Genomic DNA, 12,334 nt, shown 5'->3' with positions numbered 1-12,334 from the left:
TTAAAATGGCAAATCAGATTCAGGCCTTTTATGTCAAGTGAATAATGCTCCTGTCAAAATGTCATCTGGAGTTCTACAACCATTTTGAAACTAATCACCCATGGAAAAGTAACAGATTTTTGGAGAAAATCAAGGTTTTGCAGTTTTCTAGAGTTTGCCTTTCTTGTGTGTCATACGTAAACTTTTAAAAAGCAGATGAAAACTGGAGTCAGGACGTAAGTTGAAATGGTTTTCCTTCAAAGTTTTACAGCTGAATAAAAATAGCACTTAGGTAACACCTGAAGTTTTACAGCAGATAATGCTTTTCATTAATCACACTGCAGGTGACTTCTGTAAACACCCTATGCTTGTGACCTGTTAGATTACCAAGTGGTTTTGACTGGGAAATCCACATGCATTATAAACTACATCCAGATATTCAGGATAATGGCAAAATGGCACACACAAAGTAGAGAATGTAACTGACTTAGTTTCCACTACACTATTTTAAAACATCACACAGCATTACTTTTTTCTTTAGTCCCTAAATACTTTCACACCACTGAAACTCAACACTGTTATGCATTTAAGAAGTCTTCCTGAGAGCACTTGAGGATTTTTTTTTTCCCTGCACAAAACTGCCTGTTCTACTTTGCTTAACTAAACTTCTGGCCAAAATGTCTTTCCTTCTCTCTTGCTCCTTTTAAGGGCTTAGATTCCCACCCCCCAAAGTTGAGGGGAGCTTCCACTTAAAGAGTCATTAATAACTTTCTTCATGAACTCTTCTGGTTTTATTTATTACACTAGCAAAGCTCGCAATTATTAGTAAGTAACAGCAACTTTTTTTTTTTTAACCTGTTTCATAAAGCAACTTTGTAATGCACAGCATCCTTCCATCAAGTGACACTGGGGAACTTAGTTCTTCTGTCTACCCTCAACATATGCCATACTCCTGCGTAAGATGTACCAGGGCAAGCTTCCATGTACTCCACTACAGTTGAAAACCCTCTTGAGAGACCATAACTACATTTGTAAGCATGCTCAGGTGATTTCACTTCTCCTTTATAGCCACCAACAATTGTGCTAATTAGTGATAGAGAATTTGTATCCAATTTTAGGAAACCTCTAAAATCTAATGTTTCCTCCTTTGCTCTGCATGCAAAAATCTTCATGAATTGTTATTTGTGGTAACTCTGGAATATGCCGGCAAAATTCAGAATTTGGCTAGCTCCCCAAGTCTGATTTTAAACATCACTTTTGCCAGAATTAGAAATGTTTTCATCGATTTGAAGTTTAAAATCAGCATCGGTCAAACCTCTGTGAGGCCTTTTGTTCTTAAAATAAAACCTTCGTTTCATTTTGAGCCACGTGCAATCTAGATGGTGAATCAGCTTCAAGAATAAAACAAAAATAAATATTCTGCTGCTCATCAGAAAGTGACACAGCTTTAGCATTACTGAGGCACACTATACTTTCCATTTCTAAATATTCCCACCCCCTATGACATTTGTTTGCTACGCTCTATAATAATGAGTGACCCACTTCCAATATGTGAGTCCCATTTGGCATAAAGATTTATCAGCAAAAAACACAGAATATAGGGAAAACTGAATTTGGATAGTATACCTTTTAATGATTAATCCACACATCTTGTTGAGTTATGTCAAAAGGTCAGATCTGACCACTTCGAGAAATTTACATTTATGTTGGTTTCAGTTTTTAGTTAAAAGCAGTTCTTGTCAAATCAGGTGAAGATAACTTGCTGCAATGAGCTAGGGTGCTAGGCATTGTTTAAAAAATAGAAGTATTTTTTTCCATGTGTTATTTAGAAGTTCAAAACTCAAAGATGAGTAGTTTAGATATTATAAAGAAGAAGCAAGAAACAATAAAATATCAATTTTGTGAAATATACAGCCAGAAGTGCCTTCCTCAGGCTGAAATCTGAAGGTTTTGTCTCCCTGTACCATTAACTTCAATACTGCAGTTATGAAAGTTCAAGGAGATAGAAGGAACTTTTCCTTCTTGACAGCATTTTGCTGAAAGACTACTTTTGCAAAATATCCTGCAAAGGACAACTGTATCGAAATAAAAATCAGCATAAACTATATGTCACATCACATATTTAGTAGTTGTTTAATTTTGGAAATCTGATAATGCTCATAAAGCATCTTTGCTAGATGACTAATTAGTTGGCATTCAACCTAAAATGATACCAAACATAGCACATCTCTTGTACGCATGCAGAAGTGTCTGTAACCTCTCTGCAGAGACTGAATTGGAAAAGGCTACCTGTTCTCAATGACTCCTCTGGGTGCTCCAATAAATTTAGCTTTCTTCTCGCATAACGTTTAAGCTGAGCTACGGAAGGCCTCATTTATTCAATATACCCAAAATAATAAAGAAGTGATCAATGATGCTAGTGTTATCCTTTAATGATCAAGATCATGCATGTGAGCCCAGTACATGGCATGTGTTGGCATACATGTCAGTGTGGATGCATCACGTGTATGAAGAAGGTACTTCCAGGGGAGGAAGAAAGTATTTCGCAACATAAACCTACGCAAGGATCTCATTCAATTCCGTATAGGAGGTAGCCCATAAAATGTTCTTGCTGGCTTATTGCATCATGAGACGGGCTGTAGCGTTTCTTTTTAAACCTTTCAAAAAAAAAAAACAAACAACTTTTAACTCTGTATTTTTATATTGGCTTGCCAGATTATGGAATGAATTTCATCCCGATCCTAGTTATTTTCGGTCCCGAGCCCCTACAGGCTATCAGCAAGCCCCACACCGACCGGCGAGCCTGGCTGCTTGCTCAGCAGCACCGAGCTGCGCCGGACCAGCCGGGGGCACAGCGGGGGAGCGGGACCCCGCGTCCACACGGCGGGTGCGGGCAGGCTCGGCGCTCCGCTCCTGATTCCTACCCTGCAATTAACTGCTCCTAAACCAGAGCTGGACCCGGAGCAGCCGAGCGCCGTTCGTCCCCAACTCGCTGAAGGGAGGGCGCCCGCCCCCGACCTGACCCCTCAGCCCAGCACCCAGCCCCGGACCCGCTTCTTCTCGGACCCCATCCGTGGCACTTAAAGGGGGGGACAAAATCCGCCGGCCCCGGGCTGGGGGGCAGCTCCTCCCTTCCCTGCCAAGCCAACACACGCCGGCTCCCCGGTTTCGCTCCGGCACGACGGCAGCACCCCGAGGACCGGGCCCTTCTCCCCTCCGATCCCCGGGGGGCTCAGCGCCGACCCCGCGCCCCCCGCCCGCGGGCACGGCGGCCGTACCCCCGAATCCCGGGCGCAGCCGGTTGTCATAGCCATCCAGGAGGCTGTTCAGGATGCTGGTGAAATTCTCCGGCCACAATTTCTCCTCTTTTTTGCTCTGTCCCGGCGGCCCGCTGAGACTACGAGGCAAAGAGGGAGCGGGTGAGAGAAGCCGCCGGGAGCCGGCTCGGCGGCACCGGGCGGGGGTCGCCCCGCCGCCGGGGGGTACTCACCACGTCGCCAGGCACAGGCAGTGCAGGAGGGCGATGGAGAGACCCGAGGACATGGCGATGGCTGGCTCCTTGGCAGAAACCATCTTTGCATGCCATACTTCACGCCTGGGCACGTTAAACGCCTTGCTCCGGGGCGGGGGGGACGGGGACGGCGGCGGCAGCCCCCCGGCGGCCCTACATGCGCGGCTCCCCCCCGGTTGCCAGGCGGCGGCGGCGGGCAGGGGCGGAGGAGAGGCGACTTTCCCCGCGCCGTTAACTCCCTCGGGGCAACAGGCGCCGGGCCCCGCCGCTCCCGCCTCCGCCCCGCTCCGCCCCGCCTCGCTCTTCCCACCCGGGGCCGCCTCGGCACCCTCCGGGCGGCCGGTGAGGCGAGGAGCCCGCCCGGTAGCGGCCTCCCGGGGGAGGGAGGAGCCGGGCCGAGCCGAGCCGAGCCGCGGGTGGAGGCGGATCTCGGCCCCGGCCGCCCTGAGGGGGCCGGTGAGCCCCGAACTGAGGGCGGCCCGGTCTCGGGGTCCCCGGGTGGCGGGGCGGTGAGGTGGGTGTCTGTGAGGGAAAGGTGGCAGGGGGAAGGTTTCTCTCCCCTCTGTGTTCTGCTCGTGACTGAGGTCTAAAGTCTTCGCTGTCCTGATCCTCTCTTCTCCCTGAGGGGGAAAGAAAGCCAAAAGCAGGGGGGAAAGAGAGTAACTGCCCTGCGAGGAGGATTTGGGAGCAGGATGGTCCCTCCACACCAGCAGGAGGCATACCAGGCGCTGGGGTGAGGAGAGGAAAGAGCCGTGACTTCAGGGTTAAAACACACCCGAAATGGATGGGAGCGAGTGGGTTATCCCGGCTTTCTGGAAGCAAAAATGCTAGAACAAGGGAATGGCTTCACATTGTATTTCTTTTTTTCCTTTCCTATAATTAGGAAGCCAGGTTAAGTGACCCAAATAATTTCCATTATACAAGGTCCAAGGGATTCTTGCATAAATTGCTGTAAAACCCACTGTAAAATGTTGCTTTTCTGTCAGAGACCGCTGGGATGGTTGGAGCTTTGGGGGAGAGGGAAGAGAAAGGTATGGGCTGTTTTTCCCCCAATACAACAGGTACTGAAAATATACTACTTGTCCTTCTAATCAGGTGTGCTGCAAAGTTGTTTAGGTTTGGTAATCAGTGCGCGTGTCAATTTTAATGAAGCTGGTGAAGTTCATTGTGCAGGAGCACATGGAGCAGGTATTGTAATTGACTTCAAGACTACAGCCCTGCCTATGCTGACATAAAAAGGCTTTATTCATTACGTGCTACACTATCTCCAAGCACTGAAATGCCTGATTATCTTCAAAACTACTGGACACTTGAAATCTTCCTGATTATACTTCAGAGCTTGTTCCAGCTAGGGTGCCCTTTGCTGATTCCTTTGAAAAACAATTAAAGCTGTGCTTCAAATCCATTTAGTTTGCTGATACTGTTTATCTTTCAAAAAAAAAAAAAAAAAAAACTCTGTCTAGGCAGTCAGCTCTGCTTCCAATTTTAAAAGCCCTATTTAGGCCTCTGCAGATTACTACTCTGCTCTCTGATACTTTGACAGAAGAAATGCAGGCATTTCCCATCAGCACCCTCCTCTCAGGTATGACCGCTCTGTTTTGCATCTTCCTTAAAAAAGAAAAGGTACTGGACACTGAGTTGGTCTAATCACAACAGAAAGTACTGATTTTTTTTTGGCTCGCAGCTTTATCTTCTCAGAATTCACCACGCCTTCAAGACAGCCCGAAAAATAGGGCTGAATGACCACTTCAGCCATAGCACTGTGATATTTAAGCCAAGCCCTGACCAAAGCTAGGCTCAAGGAATTCATTGGCTTTCAGCTACTCCAGCCTTTCCTTCCCTATTTAAATCTTGGCTTTTTTTCCTCAAAGTTCTGCTAGATCCTTATCCCCTTACTGCCTTGCTGCAACAATGAATGCTCTGCTGAACCTAACAGAGTGGGCAGCCTGCCTACAGACAGCACACGTGCTCCATGCAGTATTTACAAGCTTAGACAACTCAGACAGTAGGATGTCACTCCAAGGTCATTTAGCTCTCTTGATGATGCTGTGGGAGCAGCCTGTTTAACTCCAAACACAGGTGGAAACCAACATGCCCACAAGAGCCCACTGCCCTGGCTCCATTAGCAGTCTGGTCAGGAACAACAGTGGGATAGATCAGCAGCTCTTCACGAGTCTAATTTCCCCACATCAGATAAGTTTGCCTGAGTTAATCAGACACTTTTTATCTATAAACAGATGTAATTTGTTTTTCTGGACTAGTTTTTGTCCCGTGTTATTGCATGGACTATGCCAAGGGAATACTTACAACTGGCCTTCAGTAAATAGAATTGCTAGTTTTACTGTCCCTTGCAAGAAAAAGTAATCCCTTGCTGCAGAGCAATGAGATTATCTGATCTAGGAATATCTCAAAAACTTTTGCTGGCAGAAGCCAAACTCACAAATTTAAATGGAGAGCAATAGACGGCAATTCAGAAATGGGAAGAATTCTGCTGGCTGGTCACAGATACAGAACAAAACCCAGCTCTACAGCACTGCCTCTTCTAGCAGCTGCTGTGGATGGAAGCCAGCAACATCCTGGCAGAGCAGGGGACACCCTTGGGTTTAGATTGTTTTATTACCTTCTGCGTATGTACAGACACCTGTGTGAACTGAAATAGCAAAATTGAGTGGTATTCACCAGTAATAATCTTCCCCGTGTGAACGTCCTGAGAAATGTTATCAGTCGCCCCCTCTCAGATCCATGCCTGGAGTAATAGGGAATGTGGATGCTGCAGATCCAGTAGTACCGCTGCAGGTAGAGATCAAAGAAACTCAGTTATTCCCCTCCCAGTGATTTTACAAACTGATCTGATCTTTGCATGATTCCCAGATTCTTTATAACAAAAGAATAATAATACTGGTATCTGCTGTCTTCTCAGTAAAGGTAACAGGTTGAAAGATTTGTGGACATACCATGTCAGGGCACCAGGAAATAAGTACTCATGGCTTCTAAGAAGATGCTCAGATTGTTTTTGATAAGAAAAGTTAGACATAGTGCCCTTCCATCGCACCCTGCCTGCCATGGGTTATACTGATGTAGGATCAGGTGCTATTTGGCTGCATTTACTCCCTACAAGTCCTAAAACTAAATGAGAAATCACTTTCTCCAGATCTAGAAAATCAGTTCAGACACTTCTCAAAGGTATCAGCAGTTCATATCTTCCTTATATCCCGCACTATCAAAAATTCACTAAGATGAATACTGAAAACAGAGACTGCTGTCTGCGATCTCTGAGTGCATCATTCGCATGTTGCTGAAACTTTTACAAAACTAGGCTTAAAGGGAACATAAAACAGTTCAGAAAGACAGTAAACAGTCCTGTAAGTCAGATATATCATTTTTGAGTACTTGCTTATGCCTTTTGGTATATCCATTGCCCTGGCTACTTTTCAACATTTTTGAACTAAGTCTTGAGAGAATTCCAGATTCTTTTGTAATGTCTTTGTAGCATAGATACATACAAAACCTCCCAGGGTGAGTGTTTGTCACCAGCAGATATACGCTGATTTTAAAAATACTACTTCAAATGGTCTTTGATCACTTCAAAGAATTTCTAGGTTATATCATCTCTAAAAGAACTTGATGACTCGAAGAAGGTTTTAGTGGTCACAGTCTGGATTGATGGTCCCTAAATATGTTTTCTGAATTCAGCATTTTCTCAGCTTCTCCAGTTTTTACCACCAATTCTTCCAAGATTTCTCCCAAGATATCTCACCCATCATGGACTATTGTAAGAAGGGGACTATTTTTGCCTGGCACCATATGCTCAGAAAGCACTTGAATAACTTAAATAGACTTTTTTTTTTTTTTACTGTCCCTAAGCTGATGTACCCCCCCCCCCCCCCCAATTATTTTTGATGAAGCAGATATTCTGGCCATGCTTCAAAAGCAGTTTTATCCAAAGATATGGATGGATTTTTTATCTATCACAACACACAGAGAAGCAGGAAAAAAAAAATCAGCACTCTTCCCATTTCTACTTTACTATCAGATTAAGTAGAAACACAAATAAAGTCAGTACTTTTCTTGTGGAAACATTATCTAGCCTTTCAGGGTTTTTTTTTGTTGTTGTTTTGTTTGTTTTTGTTTTTTTAAACCCTAGGCTCCGTCAATGTTGCAGGTTCTAGAGGCAAATTTTAGTTTGTAACCTTTTTCCCAGGAGATTTCATTATTCTGCAGATTTTGACATGATTTAGTCCTGGCATCAAACCCATAAAGACAGCCAAGCTTACTTGGAAAAGACTAGGAAAATCTTTAATGCCCAACTATAAATTGCATAGTTAAAAGCCTCTAACACTTAGGAAAGAGAGGAGATAAAACTGGGGTCACTGCCAAGCACCTACATGTTTCTTTATCTGAAAAGCTAAGTCAATAATTTCATAGGGTTTTTTTTCAGTTTCTGCCCATATCACTACAGTCAGTTTCTTACAGTCCTGGTCAAACAGCTGGTCTTCCCATACATCCTTTTATAAGTTCATTGGTAGAAAATCCATTCCTTGGGCAATTTATACCCCAATTCCATTTTTGGTAGATGACCAAGAAAAGATACAGATACCTTTTTCAGTATGGATAACTAGAGGATTCCCTTCTTGCATCTCCTCAAGGGTGCAAGGGGTCTTTTATTCACCTCTTCTCCCACATCCACACACATTAAAGAGATTGTGGGAACCCGCAGAAAATACACCTGCGCTTGGCTTTATCATGACTTTAATCTGGAGCTCAGGAGAAGCCTGAACTATCTATTAAGGGACAAGTAGCAGTGGGGAAGTCTGTATTCTATGGGCCTTGACTTTACCTCTAGAGACGTGGTTATTTTTAAGCAGTCTGGGTTCTAGTTCTGTTGACTGCAATTTAAGTTCTGCTCTGGGAACAGTAAGATAGATGCTGCAGCTCTTTGCCACTCTTCTTCTAGTCCAGCCTTCCCTCCCCACTGTTGTTCTGCCATTAGAACATTTACTTCAAGACTGCACCAGCTTATTTCAATATCTGATCATGAAGTTACCTCCAGTTTTAAAAGGATCCTATTGAATGCATCATAGCCAACACATTACCAGATGCCGTTCCTTCTTGCAAGAGCTTGTAATCTAGCTAGATAAGACTAAGGATTGGGCACAATAAAGCGTTATTATTTCTATTTTGCTGGAAACCGAGATACAAAAAAGCTTAAGTGGTAACCCAACACCACAGAGGAAATTTGCTTAATATCAGTCTGCTGGGTCCCAGGTCAGTTCTCTAATCACCACCTCAGCTGTCCTCTGAAAGCACAGCATAAGCTCTGTGTAAAACTGTAACCTTCAGCTGGCCCAGCTTTGCTTCATTTCCATGGCCAGAACTCCTACGGAACTGCAGGAACTGTTGCCGACATGCATTTAGCTGTATATTTTTTCCTCTGACATATGGTATTTACAAGACTGTTCTACAGTACCATGGTTATTTTAACACACATGTCCTCAATACCTTGGAATAAGGCTAGAAAATCCTTTGAGTACCAAATATATATACATATATATACACAAGCATACACATGTATATATTGCTATTACTGATTGCAATAGGATTTATGTGGATCCTTCTAGTGATTGACACACGGATGTCTAAGGAGGTAAGCTGTGAGCTTCATATTTAAGGGGAGCTCCAGTCTACACACCACGTTGGAAAAGTGCTAGTGGAAGCACTGCTGGCAGGAACTGGGGCAAAAAATGTCCTCAGCAAGAAAGCATTACAGATTTCCCGTACCTCTCCCTCCCATTTCTCATCTAGCCCTACTGCTACCCTGGCATACATGCTTATGTATTTGGGCACATCACTGACCTACATCATGTCTGCACCAGGACTCCTGTGCTACTGGGGCCAGCAGTGCAGGCCACAGCCACCTCCTCAGTGGCAGAGTGGAGGACAAAGCAGGGCTCCTGAGTTCTGACTCTAAAATGGGCATCCCCAGAAAATACGTGAACATCTCTTCACGCAGGGAGAAACAGATTTTTTTCTAAAAGCAGTGTGAAGGACAGGGTATCCAGGGTTATGGGGAGGAATCTAGGAAGCCACTACCCTACTCCCTGCCTTCTTCTGTCAAGGCTGCCAAGTTTAATGCAAAATGTGTCAAAAATTTTGGTTGCCCTGAGCAACAGTAGCAAACCTTCTGCAGCTTTCAGAGGCAGCAGGCAGGGCAGAGAGAGGGGCAGGGGGCACAGAGGCAGATAAGATAGCTGCATCTCACTGCTGGTGTCTGTTCCCAGAGGCAATGAGAGAGCAGAAGCACCAGCAAGCCCCCTCCTTGGAAGGCTTCGTGTTCCTGCTCACTGCACATCTATTAATCTCAGAAGTACGTGAGTCATGGGCAGATGCCTGGGGAATGACTTAAACTTGCCACGGGAGCCATAGGTCTGGCTGCTGACTCACGCTGAAGCCAGTGGCAACAGCTCTAGTGATTTTCTTCTTACTGGCACGGTGCCTGGCTTGCTGGGTCTCTCGAAGGCAGGTGAGCCTTTTTATCTTTAAAAGCGAGAGCACAAAGTCTCTGGGTTGTGAAGTAGTGGAGAAAAAACTGCAAAATTGAACCAGGTATTTTAAAAGGTACTGCATGAAGACCCCCTAATCCCACAGGCAGAGAGAGAAGTAGAACTGGGACTTCTGAACCTTGTTTGCTCCGTGGGGCTGGCTTCTGATTCTCCCAAGCCTCGGGCTAGCAGTACTGAGGAGGCTCTGCTTGTGCTGCTCTTCCCACTTGTCGCTGTGCTGGAGGGTGGTTCACCGTGCTCAGCACCACCTCTGCACTGACAGTGATGCTCAGTAAAGACACGTTCGTTTTGTTTGCAGGGAGAGGACAAGAAGCCCATTCCCACTGCTGCTCTCTTTGCAGATGTCAAACACACACGTTAAAAGAGAGACCTTCCTTTCTGCCTTAGAAGACATGCAACTTTTATGTTATAACATTTTGAGAAACATTATGGCTCCAGAAGGAGCAAGGCATAAAGTCACCATAAAGTGCTCTGCGTTTATCTTCTTACAAGAAATAGCTTGCATGGTTGCACACCAACTACAGTCAAAATCTTCCTTTTAATGATAGCATTATCTGTACCAAGTAATCTTATCAGCTAATAACACAGGCACTCGTGTCAGGTGAAAAACATCCCCTTTAAAATGCTTTAGTATAAAAACAAACACAATGAGTTCTTTATGCAAACAGAGCTGCTAAGCAGACTTTTGCAGTGACCCAGGAGTCTGTAAAGAGCTGGGCAAATTGGCATTTACAGCTGCACTTGTAATCTCTGCTTACAAAGGCAAAAATTGCCATTGCAGTAATACACTTAATCTAGAGAGGACACATAACCAGTCTGCTCTTCATTACCATCTGGTGGTTGCTGCATGGAGTGGCATTACTCATGTCTCAAAAAATTACTGAGGGGAATTTTCATCTCATCACCATCTTATCACCAAAAAGGGAAGGGTGCTGTGGCAGCAGTGGGCAGCACAAGGGGGCTGGTTTTGTCTTACAGGCATTGTGACAGCAGCATCAGGCCCAGAACACTTTGACAAAATAAGCGGGTGGAAGAGAAAGACAAAATTCATCACTCCATCGAGTAATTTAAGTGTACCTGAATATTGTTTGCAAGGAGCTGAGACCTGCTTTGGAAAGCACAGTACCCTGTTCCTTCCCACTGACAGCAACAGCAGCTGAGGCTAATTTGCAGGGTGAGGTACCTTGTTAACCACTTTTAATAGCTGGTTCCTAAATCTCCTTCAGTATTTAGCCAGGGAGGTATCCTAGCAGGGGCATTATTTCCTCTGCAGTGAGCAAGAGGGAGACAACCCCACTGTACAGCTATGTGGGGAGCCAGCTAACTTCTCACACAGTCTATGGTCTCATTCTTAAAGCTAGAAGCACCACTAACTATGATAAAGATGCCCCTACCCCCAGACACTCAAATGCCTTTTCCTCCAGACAAAACTTGCTTTGAACAGGCTAGGATGTCTCAGCAGCTGGGAGCTGCTGAGTTTGGTCCGCTGTATAAACTCTTCTTCCCACCCAATGGTTTCATCAGAGGGAATCTGTGCAGTGTATTTCAGCTTGGAAGAGACTTTTTAAAGTCATTGGTTCAAAGCACAGCCACCCTCAAAGTTAGAGCAGGTATCTCTGGGGAGATCCTCACCCTTTTCATGTTTCTTGGAGTATTCCTTGTCCAGGATAAAGGGCATTCTGCTTTTATACCAAATAAAAGTACAACAATTATTAATGAAGTACGATACCATCTTGCTTTTACCTAAGTGTGTGGATCGATGGAGAACTGATAATGCCTAGGAAGAAAGTTCCCTAAACAGACAAGTCCACTGAACGTATTTTGCACCACTAGAAATACCTTTTGTCCCCGGTCATACAGGTGCTAGTCTGGATATACCACGGGACTGATCCAATGCAGCTGCAGTATCTCTCATCTTATGCACTAGATTGAATATTCAAGAACAGCATGAAATAAAGTAAAATCAATTCATTATTGTAATTATTAAATTCCCAAAGCATAATACACTTAAAAACAGAAGTAGTTTTATAGCTCAGTTACTTTTTATGTTTAAAGAAGGACACTTCAGTTCCTTTCCCAGCTCTCCCACTGATTTCTGTGACCTTGGATAAGTCATTTAGGCCAAATCTTCCCAATAGGAGTAGCTAATATTAAGTGCATAAACGCATATGAAGGCTTTTACAAGTAGGAGTGACCCAGATCTTGTGAAGACCAAATACCCAAATCTGCATATAAAATTTTGATCCACAGACCTGCGTGTATGAATTTTTTGTTCTGTAAATCA

At 44.5% G+C, this 12,334-nt stretch overlaps 1 protein-coding gene across 2 annotated transcripts in view; it reads right to left on the bottom strand.

Annotated features, from left to right (window-relative positions):
- GABRA4 (gamma-aminobutyric acid type A receptor subunit alpha4) overlaps window positions 1-11,178 on the bottom strand; it is a 55,217-nt gene extending 44,039 nt beyond the window's left edge. The window contains exons 1-4 of one of the 2 annotated variants that reach the window (XM_083833208.1): window positions 11,128-11,178; window positions 6,170-6,280; window positions 3,470-4,110; window positions 3,258-3,376 (exon numbers count right to left, since the gene is read on the bottom strand). In XM_083833208.1, the coding sequence (XP_083689334.1) occupies window positions 3,258-3,376; window positions 3,470-3,552 (202 nt within the window). In that variant the 5' untranslated portion in view covers window positions 3,553-4,110; window positions 6,170-6,280; window positions 11,128-11,178. Of the gene's footprint in view, window positions 1-834; window positions 2,587-3,257; window positions 3,377-3,469; window positions 4,111-6,169; window positions 6,281-11,127 lie in introns of those variants that run through there. The other variant, XM_083833212.1, reaches the window with a different exon arrangement.
- Window positions 11,179-12,334: the final 1,156 nt, after the last annotated feature.

This window comes from Anser anser (assembly GCF_964211835.1).
Source record: "Anser anser genome assembly, chromosome: 4".
NCBI classification, from domain to species: Eukaryota; Metazoa; Chordata; class Aves; order Anseriformes; family Anatidae; genus Anser; species Anser anser.
This window is presented reverse-complemented; position numbering and strand designations above follow the sequence as displayed.